The sequence below is a fragment of the Sorex fumeus genome, unplaced genomic scaffold (assembly GCF_029834395.1).
Source record: "Sorex fumeus unplaced genomic scaffold, SorFum_2.1 ptg000010l, whole genome shotgun sequence".
In the NCBI taxonomy this organism is placed as follows: Eukaryota; Metazoa; Chordata; class Mammalia; order Eulipotyphla; family Soricidae; genus Sorex; species Sorex fumeus.
In genome coordinates this window covers 21,293,672-21,313,514 of record NW_026606067.1, presented here as the reverse complement: position 1 = coordinate 21,313,514, position 19,843 = coordinate 21,293,672, and the positions used below count along the sequence as shown (strand labels likewise).

General features: G+C 41.2%; 1 protein-coding gene across 3 annotated transcripts in view; it reads right to left on the bottom strand.

Moving 5' to 3' along the window:
- The window catches only part of GPATCH2 (G-patch domain containing 2), a 159,069-nt gene that overhangs the window by 132,565 nt on the left and 6,661 nt on the right, over positions 1–19,843 (bottom strand). The window contains exons 2-6 of one of the 3 annotated variants that reach the window (XM_056110829.1): positions 18,671–19,387; positions 14,680–14,741; positions 12,793–12,975; positions 12,256–12,335; positions 9,868–12,120 (exon numbers count right to left, since the gene is read on the bottom strand). In XM_056110829.1, the coding sequence (XP_055966804.1) occupies positions 12,088–12,120; positions 12,256–12,335; positions 12,793–12,975; positions 14,680–14,741; positions 18,671–19,387 (1,075 nt within the window). In that variant the 3' untranslated portion in view covers positions 9,868–12,087. Of the gene's footprint in view, positions 1–9,867; positions 12,121–12,255; positions 12,336–12,792; positions 12,976–14,679; positions 14,742–18,670; positions 19,388–19,843 lie in introns of those variants that run through there. The other 2 variants (XM_056110827.1, XM_056110828.1) reach the window with 2 other exon arrangements.

Here is a 19,843-nt window from a genome sequence, read left to right as displayed (position 1 = left end):
TGTTGTTTTATTGTTTCTGTGTTTGGCATATCAAATGTGCCACATGGAGCTTGCCAGGCTCTGCTGTGCAGGCAAGATACTCTAGGTAGCTTGCCGGGCTCTCCAAGAGGGGCAGAAGAATCGAACCTGGCTCGGCCAGGCCGGCTGTGTGCAAGGCAAACGTCCTACCGCTGTGCTATTCCTCCAGCCTTATATATATATATATATATATATATATATATATATATATATATATATTGCTTTTTGCGTCATACCCAGCAATGTTCAGGGGTTACTCCTGGCTCTGCACTCAGGAATTACTCCTGGCGGTGCTCAAGGGACCATATGGGATGCTGGGAATTGAACCTAGATTAGCCACGTGTAAGGCAAACGCCCTACCTGCTATACTATTGCTCCAGTCCCGAAAATACATTTTTTACCCTGGAGAGAGTTCATATAGATTGATGGTTGTGTTCCTGGGGAGAAATGGACCACAGGGGCACAGTTAAATGCTATTACTACCAACTGGAACAAGTCACAGTCCCTTTTTCCAGTCTGTACCGTGGAAAGAGCAATCTTTGACAACAGGCCTTTTGTGAACATGTCATGAATTCACATCTGAAAAAAGATACCACTATGAAATAAGAATTCTACAAGTGTAACCAAATACAATTAGCAGTGATCTAGAAATTGGCATGCTATGAATATATGACCAAGCAGATGATGAAACAACAGGTATGAATTACAGCTGGCTGACATGTTTCTTAAGTGTAAACATCAAGGTGCAGACTAATGGATGCTGTATTTGGACAGAAAGCAGGGAAGATGGGCACAGCAAAGGCTTTCTGGTGGATACTTCAGTTCATCATGACTCAGAATCTCTTTATCTACTATTTTAAAAAAAAAAGGACAAGTAAAGAGAAAAGGACACTTAGCTCTATCTAGACTTCCCAGTGAGTATGATTCACACATTATAGTCAGCTCCCTCCCTCTGCCCCCGAGAAATGAGCATGAAGAAAAGAAAAGGCGTAATTCCACACGAACAGAGAAGAGCAAAGGAAGATGTTATCAAACCAGTTCTGCCAACAAAATTATAAGGGATGAAAATCCAAAACTGTGAGGGTGGCTGCCCAACCCTGCCCAGTGCAGTGGTATATGCACGGCAGTCTGCACTGAGCCTAGGGTTGGGGGTGGAGGGCACAGATTCCATGGGGTTCCAGAATTGGAGGCTCCAGACCCCTCTTCCACAGGGTATAGACAGAGAAATATGTAGGAATCCACACAAGGTGGGTCCCCAAAACACATTCCTCAGCCTGAGTACCATATGTTATTACTTCTACCTTCATCCCAGAAGGTTCGAGGCTTATAGAAAAATTCTGAAATTTGAGCTACCGATATGTCATGATACACTACTAAAGCTAAAGGAACCACCAAAAGTCTGTACACCCCGTGCTCCTCATCCTCTGCTTTGCAAACATAACCATAAGTCACAGACTCAAAACCCATCCCTGGGTTACTTACCATGCTATGTCCAAGACGTCTCATGGGCAACAACAAATATTTAGGGATTCACCCCAAACAAAAGATGGACAAGTCCTGCTGTGGGAAACAAAGCATCCAATCTGCCTTTCAGTCTTCATGCCATGGAAATCTTAACTACTATCAGATTAATCACTGTTTCACTGTATCACTGTTATCCCAACGTCTGTCGATTTATTTGAGCGGGTGCCACTAACGTCTCTATTCCTCCCAGCCCTGAAATTTTAGCACCCTCTCCTTACTCATCTTTTGCAATGATTGGAAGCTTTTTCAGGGTCAGGGGAATGAGATCTGTTATCGTTACTCATTTTGTCATATTGAATATGCCACAGGGAGCTTGCCAGGCTCTGCCCATGTGGGTGGGATACTCTCAGTAGTTTGCTGGGCTATCAGATTAATAAATATTTAAATGGGTTAATGAAAACACTGAGTAGCTGGAGTCTGAGCAATAGTACAGCAGGTAAGGGTGATTTCTCTGCATGTAGTCAACCCAGATTCAATCCATGGTACCCCATATGGTACCCCGAACCCCTGCTAGGAGCAATCCCTGAATGCAGAGCTAAGAATAAGCCAGGAGCATCACTGCATGTGGCTTCAACACAAAAAATAAACAAAAAATCAACCAAACACTGAACAGCTTAAACAGTGATTTTAGCAGGAAGGAATGAACTGGCAGTATGGATGGTGGAAAACACACTAAAAGCAAAAGGAAAATCACCAGTGCATCACCATCAACACTATAAAAATTATTAAGCATATACCATGTGCCAAGACTTGAAGACCCGTCAAATCCAAGGAATGCTGCCTTTTGTTTAGGGTACAGAGCAAACATAAGGGGAGTAACAGCCCTGGATCAGATGGTTCTCACCAGTGAAACAGCAGATGCAATGCCATTTCAGAGGATGGTGTGATCTTGGACTATGGGGAAGAAAGACTTAGATGTACAGGGAAGGTTTTCACAGAAAAAGTACATAACGTCAATTATGCCTTTAAGGATCTGACTGTAACCATATGATACAGGACGGTGGTAAGATCAACAGAGGTGTAGAAGAACAAATATGCCTGAATGTGGGCAGCAGAAGCAAAGGGGAAATTGAGACCCTCTTGGGGAAAAGAAAAAGCCCTCATAGGCAATCAGTGGAGGTGGAACAGAACACACCTGGACTAGAGGATCAAGGAGTTTCCTTGCAATGCTGACCGGAGGGAGGAAAAACAAAAGGCAGAGAGATGAAGGGGAGACTAACATCCTATCAAAACAAGACGGTAATGAGCAACGGCCCACAGACAGAACTGGTGGAAATGGAACCATAGAAGCTCAAGTGACAGAAGAGAGAAGCGGATTCAGTTTAACAGTAACTCTCATCCTTCGGACCAACTGAGAAGCGGGATTCAGAGGGAAAAGAGTGAAGGAAGTTTACAAAGACAGGTCACACAGAAATACTATTTAAGTTGGAGAATGAAAAGACACTTAGGGTCAGTGCCTCTCTGAACACATACTAGGTCACTTTTCCCTCCCCAGTTCTAAAAACTTGAGGACAAAAGTTTGTGCAATCTTCCTAGTCCTCTGCGCCACAAGGACATCAAGAGCCTTCCAACATATTTGCCCCAGTGAAGCAAGAAAACCAACCGAAAACACAATTCAGCAAGACTGTCAAGTTTCTGAGTCATGAGTAACACAGTTATTTATTCACTCAACAAATAACATAAAATACTCCTGCAAAATATTTCTGTGCATTAAAACCATAGAAACATTTGTCAAGGATGGGTGGAAAGGAACTGAATGAAATCTAAGCAGTAACTATAGTTTTCAGAGAAAATGAAGTATCTTAAGAAATCCCTCAAAATCTATACAAATCTAAAACATCTCCAAATAGTACACATTCTTAAGTAGGACTACAATGATATTATGACCTGAACTTATAACCTAAAGTTCAAAACTATATTACTCTGGAACAGAATAATGGTAAATCATCAACAAACAATGATCAGATTAAAATAGGAAGTTCTTAAATGAAAAAATATATACTATTAACAGCACAAATTGCCATTCCCCCAAAATAAATCACCAAATTTTGACTTTGACCATTCATAGAGTATTAGTGTTTTAGACAGTTGTGATTCAACAAGAGCAATACAATTTTATGGCCTTTATTGGCTGTAAATGCTTATAAATACCTGTTGGCAGATTATCTTAGACTGAGCAGAAGTCCCCTGTCTAGATGGCAGGAAACAGCTCTCTGGTTGGCACTTGCTAGTAGGAGTACAAGGTACCCTTTTATTTATAAGTTGCTCTGTGCATTCTTGGTTGTTCTGATTGACCTTCAACTGGAGGATTTCCAGGTGACTTCAATACAGATAAAGCTTATTAAATATTATTTGGAAGTATTCTACCCATCATTGGTTTTGAACTTTTCTGATATTAGAGATCTGACATATCCAAAGACAAATTAGAAAACTGAGTTTTATAGACCATCAGAATGATTCTATTAGGTACATAAAAGGCAGAAAAGCAGAGTTGAAGCTTCTAAGAGAGGAAAATGTTTGCAGCATAGCTGTTTCCTCAATCTTGATGGAAAAGCGAAAAAGAATGGGGACACTGAAAGGTCAGCCCTATTTTAAAGAGCAACAAGGAAGAAGTTCCTTATACCCCATGCAAGCAGATCAATGGGTACCAATCAGTAGTGCTGATTTCTCCAGAACAGCATTTAGAACACTTTTCAAAGGCTCCCTAGCATACTAAGAGAAGTTTTAATGATAAGTGTGATCCTATTAAGTATGCTCTCAAAAAATACTTTTGAGATGGATGGGGGATGGAGCGATAGCACAGCGGTAGGGTGTTTGCCTTGCACGCAGCCAACATGGCCGACCCGAGTTCGATTCCTCCGCCCCTCTCGGAGAGCCCAGCAAGCTACCGGGAGTATCTCGCCGGTACGGCAGAGCCTGGCAAGCTCCCCGTGACGTATTTGATATGCCAAACACAGTAACAACAAAGTCTCCAATGGAGACGTTACTGGGCCCACTCGAGCAAATCGATGATCAATGGGAGGGCCTTTACCTTTACCTTTACCTCAAAAAAAAAAAAAGGCAGTTGGAGCTATAGTAGAGCAGGGAAGGTGCTGGCCTTGCACGTGGTGGATCACTGCCTAGTGTGGTCTAATAACTGAAAGAATAGCACTGTAGCACTGTACTCCCGTTGTTCATCAACTTGCTCGAGCGGGCCCAGTAATATCTCCATCATGAGACTTGTTGTTACTGTGTTTGGCATATCAAATACATCACGGGTAGCTTGCCAGGCTTTGCCGTGCAGGTGAGATACTCTTGGTAGCTTGCCAGGCTCTCTGGGAGGGCCAGAGGAATCGGACTCAGCTTAAAATAATAAAATATATTAGGCTAATAATAAAATATATTAGGTTTCCAAATATTGATTTTGGATATTAAATTCTATAGGAAATATAAACTTATGAATGATGATTCCAAAATAATTAGTCACTATTAAAATGTCTTTGGTAATAGATTTATTAAAATGATATTAAGCAGTGCTTTTCTGACATAAAATCCACTTATCGCAAATCAATAAAAAAATCAGTTCTAGCATAAAATTTGAATCTCAGGTTGACTTTATGAGAAAAACTAGATTATTTATGTAGCAACAGATTAGAATATTTAGGATATATCTGATATATTCTAAGTGATATATTTTATTCTATATATATTCTAAATGATATATAATTTTTATTCTGCATAGTAGAAAAATACTTAACTGATACAAACGAAAGTCATTTCATAGATGCCGAAATTAGCATTTGGTTAGTGAATCCATAAAGAGAGTAATAATCTGGTTAGCACATAGTCAAATTATAGGTGATGATACAGACTGTGTTTTTAAAAATCATTTTAGGTTCTTTATAGAATATGAAACTTTTTTATTTAGCCCCACTGTATCACTGTATCACTGTCATCCCGTTGTTCATCGATTTGCTAGAGCAGGCACCAGTAATGTCTCCATTCGTCCCTGTCACATGCTAATGTAGCCATAATGGCATATGCAGGCTCTTTCAGGGTCAGGGGAATGAAGAACATCATTGTTACTGTTTTTGGCATATTAACTACACCACGGGTAGCTTGCCAGGCTCAGCCGTGCGGGCGGGATACTCTCAGTAGCTTGCCGGGCTCTCTGAGAGGGATAGAGGCTTTTGGGGCAGCCTCTAATCACCTTTACAGGTGAAATAAATAAATAAAGTAAAATACTTTAGATAAAATGTCAGAATACATTATATAATCCCTTTAATAAATGGCTCTACTTTGTGGATTTTTAACAAAATTTTCTCTGGTTAGGAGCACGTAAAAGTTGTCTTGTTTTTATGAATTTCTGTTATCAATGACATATTCTGCCCTAACATAATTTGTGATGTGATAGAAAAGATGAACACAAGAACACAATAATTTTCCATATATAATATCTAATATACATTCTCTGCTTTTTTGAGTAAGGTATAAACAGACAAAAATCCATTATCATTGGGTCAGATAATCCAATGCTTGAAAAAATCTTGAAAAAAAATGTCTATTCAGTTCCCTTCTCTAAACCAAGTTAATGTTAAATGGTTCTTCTGTAGAAAAACTGCTGTAAATCAAATTAAGTATTCCTCCTCTGGTATCCTGAGAAACAATGCAACAAATGTTGAACACAGAAAGTAAATTATCATACTATCATTACCGTTACCAATATGCTACTCATAAAATCTTGGTCTTATATCACTTCATAGAAGAAATAACACACAATATTCTTTTTTTAGAATATATTGATTTCATATTCTGAAGAGGGTGGTGTAGATTATGTTCAGAGCTACTGTGTTGTTGAGGATAAATGGTTTGCTTACATGTATGGCATGACCACTGGGTTAAGAGCTGATGTTCACATTTTCTCAGATATTTAAACTTTAAACATGGGGGGGGGGGGACCTAATTAATCTGATTCATGCGCTTTGACAAAATGAACCATCATTCCACTACCTCATCTCTACCACCACCATCACTGGACTACTCTTGTCTAATCATGAAAGAAAGTAGAACCAAATAGCTATGAAACTTTTAGGCTCATGGCTATAATACTATGTGCAATTTATGTAATACAGATATTGTGTTTCAAGTACTGTAATCAACTACTTCTTGATCTTTCAATGGACTATTCAATTTAAAGGCTAATTTAGGAGGCCAGAGAGGTAGCTCAAAAAGACTTGAGTACATGCTTTGCATGCAGGTCCAGGTTCGATCCCTAGTACCTCATGGTTCCTTAAGCCAGGAGTTCCTCTGAGCACTGTTGTCCATGTCCCTTCCTTCCCTCCCCCCAAAGAAGGGGAGAGGGCAAATAGGTGAATGAAACAACTGGTGAAAGATTATCAGTTAAAAAATATATTTTTAATTCTTAATTATAGAAACAGTGATTAATTAGGAAACCATGGGGTAAGATACCCTCGCTAATTGAAAGGCTGTGTTTAAGTCAGGTTCATAAGATTTCCTCAGTAAGCACTGTCACCAAACTGATTCTGGAATCATGAGTCTGAGCATTATTATGGTGAACTGTACTAGACACATAAATTCTTGAAATACAGGCAAGTCAGGCTGAATGTCCTGGATAATATTCCTAGGAATTATCTATCCTTTGCTTTAAGATTACAAAGAGGTGACTGGGAGAGACTGGTTAGATGGGCTCCCACAAACTATGCTTAGTCTAATGGAAGAAGCAAAAGTGGGGAGTCAGGGAAACAGCTGGAGTGGCAGCACAGATGCCTCCCAGGTGTGAGGTCCAGACGCCATCCCTGAGTGCCATGGTGCCTACATCCCACTAGTGTGTAAGCTCTGACCCAATAGCAACAAGAAGTTCCCTAATAGATCAGCCTTTAATTCCTTCTACAGGATTCGATCTATACTTCTCCATTGACATCTTCTCCATGTACATGATTATTTTTAGAAACCAGTTGCTAAGGCCCCGACATCTAAAATATTTGGAGTCTTTCACTATAAATGAATCATTTAAAGACTGGGATAGGGTGGGTGGGTGGGTGAAGTGTGGATAAGGAACATGTCATGTTAGGTACCAGTGTTACTTCAAATAGCTTCACAGTTTTCTAATCAATTTTTGAGATTTAGTTCAATGGTTCATCGATTTGCTCCAGTGGGCACCAGTAATGTCTCACAACAAATTGTGAGACTTGTTGTTACTGTTTTTGGCATATAGAATATGTCATGGGGAGCTTGCCAGGATTTGCTGTGCAGTCGAGATACTCTCAGTAGCTTGCCAGGCTCTTAGCGATAGCACAACGGTAGGGGGTTCACCTTGCATGTAGCCGACCTGGGTTCGATTCCTCTGCCCCTCTCAGAGATCCCAGCAAGCTACTGAGAATATCACACCCACACGGCAAAGCCTGTCAAGCTACCCGTGACGTATTCTATATGACAAACACAGTAACAAGTCTCACAATGGAGACGTTACTGGGCCCGCTCAAGAAAATCAATGAACAACGGGAAGACAATGACAGTGACAGTTCAATGGTTGTCAAATTAAACTCCTTTGAAATAATTCTTAACAGGCTATACTGGAAGTAAGGACCAGCTCGAAAGTAACTGAGATAAAAGACAAACATATAGGCTAACTTACAGCACATAAGTATTCAATAAAAGGCAATTTTAGGGACTGTAGAGTTTGTCTTGAACATTTCTTGGTTTGATTCCCAGCATTCTATATGGCCATACCCAAGCTCCAACAGGAGTAATCCTTGAGCATAGAGCCAGGAATAACCCTTGGGTGTTTTCCCTCTTCTAAAACATAATTTTATAGGCATTGCAGCTATAATACTTGGGTATTATAGGGTACTTGCCTTGCAGGTGGTCAACCTGGGTTCCATGACTGGCATCATATATGGTTCCCTAAGCCCTATCAGGAGTGACCCTGAGCACAGATGCAGAGGGGGATAAGCTCTGAGCACTGGGTGTATCCCAGAAGCAAACAATAATAATAATTCTATATACAACATTAACAGGAAATTTCTAAAGCCCAAATATGGCGTGTGGCTCATGAGACAAGTGTTCTCTAAATGAACAACTGGGCTTAACTTGTCTAACTGTAAGAGTACCTGCTACCTCTGTCACAGACGCTATGTGCTGTGGTTTTTGCATGGCCCAGTATGTGCACAGATCTGATCTGATCCTAACCAGACTTCACTCAAATAGATGTTACTTCCATTGAACAGAAAGGGAAAATAAGCTTCAACTTGTGATGAGACTAAAAAAGAAAGAGATTCACAAAAATGCTGGCTTGCTCACTACCTACAAAGTACTTTGCTCTATAAGAACTAAGCACAGTTGGCTCACTTCCTCCTTTGAAAGCTTGGCACCCGCCAACTGGCTTTTTCTCTCACCTGACTCTGTAGCCCCAAAGCCCTACCTACAGAGGTGAATTCGTTGCTGTGATATGTGCAGTATGCCTAAGTTCACTAAGGTAATGCTCCGCCTTCCTCTTTCAGTTCGCATCTTGGGACAGGGGTCCACAGTCAGTGGTATTTTCAGTAGAACGGTTTTCACATTTGTGTGCCCTGTGTTGACAAGTTGTTGTTTTGGTCCCAGAGTGAAGGCTAGAGGGGAAACCTGTGTGTGCGTGTGCATGTGTGTGTTTGGCAGAGGGGGGTTCTAATGGAGAAAATACAAGTGTTAGCTCTGTTGAGGCATGGAGAAACAAGTTAATGGCCATAAGTTCAATGTTAATCAACCTGCTACATGAAATATGGTGACCTTCCTTGGAAACTTAGAGAAGCCAAGTTCTCTCTCTATCATCTGCAGCAAGGGCTGGGGTGAGAGGCCCCCTGAACCCACTGTTCTCTTTTTCTTGGAGCAGAGGCTTATAACATAATCAGGCTTCATGCTAACCTGCTTCATATAATCAGGTACAGAAGATAATATGCCAACAGTGATAATGGACAAGCAATTCATTTGAAAACTGTCACTCCCCAGAAGCTACACACATGGATATTTCAGTGAGAGGCTCCCCTGTGATCATTCCCTTTAAAGAGCATTATCTGCAGCCACCACTCATCTGCTCAAGAAACAAAGCTCTGCGTCCCAATTCTCTTTTATGACTTGGAGTAACTTGTTTTGGGACTTGGCCTAGAAAATTAATCTCTTTCCAAAATAGTCTTTTGCCAGTGAAAGTCTAAATTTCACTTCTTATTACTGAAAGTCAAGGACCACTGTTTAACAGAGAGCTTGCTGATTTCCAGTTCTTGTAGTATTTATAATTAAAGCTGCCCTAGTCAGGGCTATTTCAATAAAAGAAGAGGAGAGTTGACTGGTTTTGTAATTTTTTTGAGATTTGTGACTTATAAATGAGACTGTTACAGATACTGCAGGCAATGTGAAAAAGAATGGCAAACTGAGCACAGACATTCAAAAATATCAGTATGAACCATAACTCTTACCTTTCTTGCTGAAGCCAAACATTTTATTGGACATAAAAAATTATTACAGCATTCAAAAATCCAAACAAGGACAATTCAGGATGGAAAGAAGATAAACCTGAAGGAGTCCAATCTCTTTAGTACAATTTTTGAATAAAAAACAAAACAAACAGAAAACAACAAAGAAAAAACCTGAACACCAGAAAAACAGTTTATGGCCTAACACACTAGTTTCATGATTCATACATATATATGTATATGTGTGAGTATGCGTGTGTGAGAGAGTGTTTACTTAGATATCCAAAGTATATGTCCATCATGTGACACCTCATCACTGTTTTACAACTTAGGCAGGGAAGCAGCTTTTACTATGGTAAAGCCATGTGTCATCAATACCATGAAGCCAGTCTATCAGTTGTAATAGCTTCTATAAAATACCACAGTAAGATTGCAATCAGGCTAGAAAATGGGCTACAAATCCAAGCTATGCTCAAGCAGGCAGTGAACCAAAAATAAAAATAGGTAAAATGGAACCATGAATAAAAATAGGTAAAACGGAACAATCTAGTGCTCATCTAGATTCATGACCAATGAGGCAAAGTTCACAGGCCAAGGCTTCAAAGTGACTCATTCAGATCTAAAAGACAATCATACAAAAGAGAATAAAAGCATCTTTGTGATTTAGGTAAAAAATTCATAAACTTACACTCCAAAGGACACAGCATTAAAAAAACAAATCACCAAACCCCACATGATATTACCACTAAAATAGTATTTTAAATATGCAAAGGTAAAGAGAATTCAAAGTTGTACTCTCTCACCTTTTATCTATCCAGTTCAGATAAGCAATCTGAAGCTGTCATGTAGTCCTGATAAATCATTTGCTAAAATCTTTCATTGTTTAATCACTTTACATTATGGTCAACTCTTAAGTTTCTTTTCCAACCATCATATTTAAGTTAGCCATTAGATACTAAATTAATCATTATTTCATTATTCCATACAACAACATAAAAATACATGTATTCAATCACATTTTCATCAATTATTGGAACATAACAGAATCATTAATCATTGTAATATAACCACTTTGAAGAACTTAAATGGCCCAAAGTAATGTCTACTATTCCATTAACAGATATGTTCTATTTCTTCTCTATGTGGTGAAAAATGTGGTCATGCCAGTATTTTCACCCTCACATGTGTCTGTTATGGGGTATTTTCCTACTTCAGAACTGTACAAGCAGCTCTCGCTTTTAAACATGATGGTACAATTCAGAGCAATGCAGCATTTGTTGAAATACCAGCTTTCATATGATTTCAATAAACAGTGAGCCCAAATGATTCCTTCGATTGGCTTCACAGATCAGACAAAGACTTCAAAGGTTATGGTAAATACTTCTACTAGCACAGATGAGTCATCACTGTGGCTAGTTGACACTAGGATGGGTGTGCAGTACAGTGAATACTCTGTGATAAAATACAATGGGTTCGCGATACAGAGCAATGATCTCAGTGGAAAGCAAAGTGAACAAGATACAAACTCTAGCAAAAATGAGCAACCCTACCTATTACTCATCGTAGCTCTTATTTTAAATACCCTGAAATTTCAAATGCAAATTTTTAAGTAATGCTAATCATATACGAGTTCTCTAAAAATGAACCATCAAGATCAATGTATTATGTGTTTTTTATTTATAAACAATCAAAGATGTAAAAATTTGCTCTTACGCAGTCACAATATAAACATTAAGCAATCCTTATATAAGATCTGGACGTTTTAAACTTTCTAATTTTTGTTAGCATTTTGGCAACGCAAGTGGTACATAAATGGATTCAATGCAAAAATATCACGAAAGAGAAAAATATTTAAAATTTACAATACTTTCTGCCCACCCCAGGGCCAACTTAGATACCTAGAGAGGCTCCCCAATCAGGTTTCACTTCTAGCTAAAGGAAGAATACCAGTCCTCCAGCAAAACCAGCCCCATCTTTGCATCAAAGAGGCTCTCACTTCAATGAAATTCCTCCAAGGGGAGAGGACAGGAGCCAGGTCCCTCGCATGGTATTCCCCAGATGTTGAAAACGTAACTAATTTATTAGCATTAGAAGATTTGGTTTATAGGGGAATTTCACTGGTCCAGTCTGCAGCCTACAAAAAAATGGATCATTTTTAAGTATAACATTAGAATATGAAACAAAGAATGAGGATGTGTGGCTTTTTAGTCCACAGAAATAGATATAATTCCAAACATGACAGTCCAACAAAGCAAGAAAGCATGCCTACCATTGAAGCTGGGGCTCCTCCAGACTTTCTAATACTCTTGGCAGGCATTCCATGAAGGCGACTGAGTCTCGCTTGGAAACCTGGAAAGTCAAAGACTCAACTGAGGGAATTCTTCAATCACTAGAGCACAGAAGAACATCCAGTCAAGACAGAACCCCAATAAACCAGATGTAAACAACTTACACAGCAGTGAACAGAACCTCACATGAGGCCAGAAACAATGCGGGAAGAGTTCGGATGCAGCAGGTGCACAATCCAACATCATTAACTACTAGGCTGTTATCTAGAACCTTCCTTATTCTCCATTTACCTGTCTACCACATGTCACCATCTTTAGGATAGGTCTAGCAAGGAAGTGAGTGGCCTTCTCCTGGGAATTCAAGAGCATGCTCCAGGTGGTTGCTGAATTACTGACCAACATATTTCTCAAAATTCTGTGCTGAAATTTGTTTCCGGTCAATCTATCCTCTCCAAGTGGTAATCCCAAGACAGACCCACCAAGCCCACTAGTTCCATCCACCAGACTGTGCTACTGACCTCTTCTGCCCGAATGTGACATAAAGGGAAAAGAACCAGTTAAGATACTTTCAAAGACTGGGTCTGGGAGATTCTTGTCCAGGTCCGCAGGCTGTTCCTTCTCCCACCAGGGCACAATTCCGGTGATGCCACAAGCTCCACCCGATTCCTTTTCATAGAACCAGTCACTCTGCTCATCATCACCTATGCAGGCAGAAAAATACCCACAGATCCATCAGTCACATGAAGAGCTGTCAGATTTAGACAAACCAACAAGATGGTGCAGGTAGACGGAGCAAAGGATGGAGCATGTGCTTCAAATGTGGGAGCCCAGGGCTCGATCCCTTCACAGTTATCACCCCAATACCCCTTCATGTGGCCTCCCACAATGCCCCCACCAAATACAAATGGCTGTTAAGTCTCAATTTTAGATGCACGACTAACTTTTTGCATAAGCATATATACTATTTGCGCATATTTTAAATTAAAGGATGTCTAAATGCTGTTTGGGACATAATTATACTAAACAAGGAATTTTTTTATGTATCTGAAATTTAAAATTTAACTTGGGATCCAGTATCTTATATAATACTAATCTACAAAGGAAATTCTTAAAATTCTGTACTTAAGAACTGTCATTAATAACAAAATGTTTTAGAACCAATTCAGAGATATGAAAAATGGTAACAAACTATTTAATCCTTTGGCAAATTTGTAGGGAAATCCATTAAGTGACTAACCTTTTCACATTAAGGAAAAAACATGCATTAAACGCCAGGAATTTAAAGTTTCAGAACCGTAAAAACTGACTCTTTGCATTTGATAATGGTATCTAATTAGCATGATTTCATGATTTGTACAGAGTGTAAAAGAGGAAACAATCATCAGCAGATGTGACTAAATGAAATTAATCTGATTAAATTCATTAAGAAAAAGCTGACTGTAAATGAAAAGTGACAATTGCCCAGAGTTTATAAAGAGACTATAATGGACTACTAGTGAGTAAGATAATAAGTAAAGTAGTAAGGCAATTTTGACACACAACACCGTCCAAGTTAGGTTTGACTTTTGGGAGCATTCATGAATACCTGTGGAGTAATTGTCAATTTAAAATTCAGTCTGAAATGTGTCCTTTATGTGAAAGCAACAGAGTTTAAGTTGTTTTAAAGCAATAGTAGTTTCAATAGGAGATGAAAATATGGAATAAGAAAGATAGGTTTTAAAATTAAGTGACAAATAATATTTTAAAGATAAACAGAGATTAGCCTTCATGATTCTTAGAAGAACTACTAATTCTGGTTTCTAAATGGGTCAATTTCCAATTTTCAAAATCCATGTAAAATCTCTCTCCCACCTGCAGTTCTCATATTTTCTTCCAGTACAGGTAGTTTCAAAATACCGCCATGTGAAAGTGTGAAATTCTTCAGGAAATTTCGCAAACAGAAAAGACCTCGGCTGTCAGACACAACTGTTTTAACAGTTTATAACACTGAATTCATGAAAACCATCTAATTACTTACAAAGTGGAGAGGATGACTGAATGTCACAGCTGCATAAAAATGATAAATGACTTGCAAATCTACCTTTATTAATGCTTAAACAGGATGAAACATTTGGAATCAGTAAACTGAAAACCATGTCTTACAAACTCCAATTGCTAAAGGAGAAGTGGCTGGAAAGAGGTGGCTCCCCCGAGGGAGCTAAATCCTGCCTCCAACTGCAAGCTTCACATCCCCACTCTGGGAGATCAGCAGGTCCTTGAAGACATTAGGCAGGGCAACCAGAGGGAGCAGGTAGAGCGCCCATGGAGGGGGTGAGGGAAACGGGTCACATTCATTGACCTAGGAAGGAACTAGCAGTAAGCGTACATCACTCAAAGAAGAAAAAGAAAGCTCGGCATCTCAGTACCTTGTCTTCCTTCATCGTTGGTGAACAGACCTGCATCAGTGCTGCTCAGGCTGCTGGAGTCACTACAAGGAGAACAACAACAAAATGATCAAGAGAGTTGATCTCTTGGTCATAGAACACTCAAGCATCAGGATGCTCAGAGATGGAACTTAAGCCTGACAAGGATCTAAAAGGAAATACAATTACTTTTTTTCCCAACCATACTGCAGATACTCTGGTTCTATTAACTAGAATTATTTGGGCTGTAAAAAACTACAGGGACCTGCCAGGAAGACAGACATGACAGCTGCAAGGTACAGCCAAGGTTTGGCACCATGCCATGTTTTTCCCAGGGGCTCCCTGAATTCCGCACCACCACCCTATTCCAGAAATGAAGCAAAGATACCTTACTCCTGCACAGGACAGATTGGGGGAGGGGGGCAGGAAATGACTTCAACAACCACACCTGCTAATGTCCTGGAAAGCAAGTTTCTTAAACATTTACAACTTTGAGGAGAAAGGCAAGCTGATGCGGGGGATGGGGTGGGTGAAGATACATTTACACCAAGTGTAGGGACTGATCAGTAAGTTAAAAAATGGACAGCTGAAGAGGGGGTAGCCAAAACTGGGCTCTCACACTTTCACAGAAGTTTTAAAGCATAACAGAGTCCACTTTAAGACACAAATGTGTGCATGCAATAGCACAGCGGTAGGGCATTTGCCTTACAAGCGGTCAACATGGCCAACCCGGGTTCGATTCCTCCGCCCCTCTCAGAGAGCCCGGCAAGCTACCCAGAGTATCTCGCCCGCACGGCAGAGCCTGGCAAGCCACCCGTGATGTATTCGATATGACAAACACAGTAACAACAAACTCTCCAATGGAGATGTAGATATGTGTATGGTTAAAAATGTTGTTATCATCTGCAATTACATACCCCCTGCTTGTTGGATTGCAGGTAGATTTCCAGACTTTTCAGAGCATTCCCCCAACCCCTGCCTTACTTCTCTGCACCATCAACCTCTGCTCTCCCAGTGGAATCTTTTGTCTACCTCATCCCCTTAGAGATGAGGTCCCCAGAACCCCCTTTCTAAGGCGGATTCTCAGTCCTTAATACCCCCAGCCAACTTGCAGTGTTGTACTTGTGTTGTACTGTACATCTTTCCCTCCTGACACCCACTTCAGTGTTCCACATGTAAAGTTTCACGTGTGGGCCTGACATGTGGGTGTGTTTTCAACACATCAGAGAAGAACAGAAGCAAAAGTGAGATGTAGTGATCCCTGGGTCTCTCTCCACAGAAATCATATTCATGGGACTGGAGCAATAGCACAGCGGGTAGGGCATTTGCCTTGCATGCAGCCGACCCGGGTTCGATTCCCAGCACCCCGTATGGTCCCCTGCGCACCGCCAGGGATGATTCCTGAGTGCAGAACCAGGAGTAACCCCTGTGCAACACCAGGTGAGACCCAAAAAGAAAAAAAAAAATCATCTTCATGTTCTTATAGGGTGGCTTTTGCAGCACAAAAGTTGGGATAGCAAACATCACATGAATGCTTAATGAATCAACGTAGAAGACAATCATAGGCCTTGACACAAAACCTGGGCCTCACCAGGGTCCCTTTTCCTCCAGTCTTCCCAATACACCCATTTCCACCTATCCACACGCTTCATTTTCCCATTGACTATCACTTGCATGCTTCACTTCAGTTACCTCAGATGGACAATCAAATAGAGCCTCTTCACTAGTTTCCCATGGCTTTTACGAAGAGGTAAAATTCCCACAAGGACATGCTGTGGCCTGACTCAGCCCCCACTTTGCATGCCAGTGACATGAACCACATCCTGGCCTCATGCACATGACAGGACTCCACCATCTGGCCTCTGTACAAACCCACAGAGCCCTTCTACCAGCCGGGAAGGTCCCTCCCTGCATGGGCTCCTCCTGCTGAGAGCAATGGGAGGCACTTGCTTCCAACCAGGCAGTGGGTAAGCAGTGTCCACTCCAGTCCCTCAGTCACGCTCTGTAGAGAGCAGGCAGCCCACAGAGTGAAGAGCAGGCAGCAGCTCCTCAAGGGCTCATTCCATCTCCTGCCTCCTCCTCTCATGCCCAGTTGCATCAGCAGGTGCCTTATTCATCCACCAGATCCCAGGAAGTGCAGTAACCATTTACCGAGCGACAGCTGTCAAAGCGGTCTTAAGATACATCTCAACTGGCCAGGAAACCACCCTGCTGGGTTCTCTTCTCAGGAAACAAGGGCTCGCTTTCCAATGACAGATGAAACTACATACACGGAAACATCTCAAACAACAACCTCAACTGGAAAAGCAAATCCATCCTTTATGACAATCTGTGCCTGGGTTGTTAGGGACTGCAAGGGCACCTGCTGGTCCCCAATTTGAGCTTGGATATTTCCTACAAGGAAAAGAAAAGCAATGAGCTTCCTCTCACTTCCCAGGACGATGCCTGTCAATAAAAGACAGACATACAGAGAGAAAGTTTTTCCACACCAACTGCCAGCGTAGGGAGGCTGTGAATAATCCAGAACTGAGCACTTTTCTCGAGGCCACACGGTCCCCTCCTAGTCACTGCACAAGATAATTATTACAGTGGTAGAGGGATTGGTACTGAATTATTGTATACCTAAAACTCAATTATCAGTATTTTGTAAATCATGGCTCTTTGATAAAAATTTTTTAAAAAATTACTTTCAAATGGGCTGAAGAGTCCTCAAGATCAGTGTTGAAATAAGTCTTTGTGTGGGCCAAGCAAGACAGCTTTCTTGGAAGAAAAGTAACTTCTATCAGCTATTAAAAGCCTTCCTGATAAATCTTTATGCTTTGGTTATTTTCACGCTTAGAAGACCAACATTTATAGCAAATCAATTCTAGTAAAAAAGCTTTTTTTTTTAATAAACTTTTGCCAGATCCTGCTCCTGTGTATGCCATTTACATGCCATCAATATGTGTGCATTATGAACATTATAAGCTCTAAAGTACATAATTTCTATAATTAATATAAATCTATTCTATGAATTAAATCATTCTTTTCCTTGCTATTTTTAAGGAATGCTTTTTCTTTCTTCTTTTTTACTTGGGGGGGGGGGGGTGGTCAGTGGAGAGTCATCCTGGCGGTACTCAGGGATTCCTTTGGCTCTGTGCTCAGAGATAATTCTGGTGGTGCTCAGGGGTCAATGTGTGATGAAGAGCTCAAACCCAGGTTGGCAGCATACAAGGCAAACACTGCAACCCCTATACATCTCTCTAGTCCCCTACTCTACTTCTTGTCAGTAGCTTTAGTTGTGTGGCAAACAAAAGCACTCACTTACCTTTTGATGCTGACAAATCACCACAGTGGCAGAGTGAGGCTGCCTCCTAACGTGGAGAGATCAGACTAACTGCCAGTGGGCGCCCACCTGGCCCATTAGTCTCCAGACAAGAGCAGGTGACATAAAACTGCCAGTCAGGTGGTTTTATGACTCACCGAGATCAGAATTCCCAGTTACCCACAGACTTCCTAAAGCAGCAAGCCTCCATCCCCGCTGCCCCCCCCCCCCCCCACACACACACACACATACACAGAGCCAGGGGAAAGGCAGCAACTTCTGTGTCTCAGGAATCAAGAGTAAACTGAGGACCTAGAACACTAAAGAGGACCGAAAGGCTAGAGCTCTATAATTAAGTAAATAAATAATTATAGATCCACTTCCTAGGAGTTACAAATGTGCTCCTATTCGAAAGCACTTTCCCATTGAAAATCCATTTCCTCTTCACTTGGGAGCTGAAAATTAAGTCATTATAACACAATCACAAGACTTTGTGTAAATCAAATAAGCAATTTTGCTCCATGCTAAACATCGTAAATTATGGGGAAATATAACCGTGGTTAAACAGCAATATCGCTGCCATTATTATAATTTATAATTGCTCAGAAATAGATTTAATTAAAATACATAGCTCGGTCAACCAGCAACGCGGGAGCCACAGATTTAAACGCAGGAGAAGGGAAAAGGCACCTTTCACTCATGAGTTCATCGGAGACCTTTTGCTCTTCATATTCCATTTTGTCCTTGTCCATCTGGCTGGGTTCCTCGCTTTCCAAGACCACGCCCTCATCTTGGATCCGGGGTCCCTGTCTCACAATCTTCAGCTTCCTCTTCTTGACTTTATTCTTGGTGAACTCTTGGTATGGACAGGTGCCATCATTGTCCATGTCCTGGTCTCTGCAGCCGTCCAGGGGCTGGGTGGTGGAACGTTTGCTGGAGACATCATGGGGCAGGTCCACCGCCATACGTTTCACCTTTCTCCGCCGTCGCAAAGTCCGGTTACCCATGCTGTCCACAATGAAATCCGACTCATGCCACAGGGGCCTTTTCCCTCGGACGTTGTTGTTTAAGTTGGATGACGGCCGGCGCTTGGCCACTACCATCTGGTCGTCGGAGTCACTGTGGTCTTTCTTGTTGTTATTGTGGGTCTCCCGGTAGTCCTTGCCGGGCTCTTCTAAACTGGAATCTGAGCCTTCGCTCAGTCCATGCCCCATCTCCCAGGGGTGGTGGACATTGTAGGACCTCCGCTTCCGCCCTCTCCTCTTCCTTGCCTGGCGCTTCAGAGGGCAAGAGAGACTTCGAGAATGGTCCCCCGTTTCTGCAAAGCCTCCCCGAGCCTGCTCTGAGCTCTCCTCCAATGCCGAGACAAGATCATGAACCAACTCTTCCATGGTTCGACTGAAATGCCTGTTTCAAAAGAAGACAATAAAGTAAGAAACTATGCAGGGACCAAAGCCCCCTGGCTCCGAGGTCCCCAAACTCAGTCTACCTGCCTCTTTCCAAGAAAAGAGGATTACTCAGCAGTCCCACCCCTGGAAATTTACGTTCTTTAAGTGAACACACAGAAAGTACCCCAACTGGCTCCTATTGCCCATTGTTGAGTACCACCCCCTTGGAGGAGGACAGAAGGTTCCCTTTGGAATGATGCTTAGTTTATTACCGCAAACCATCCTCTCTTAGGAGGGAAAAGCATTATGTGATGATAATTATGTGATGACTGCCCAATCTGAGATATCATGGGCATCAACTTTCAGGCTCATTTTCAGTCTTTCTAAAAAACAATCCTCTCTCTCTTTCTCCCTCTTTCTCTCTGGAACACACAAAGCCAATTCCAAAGTTCATCACAAAGATATACAAATTCAA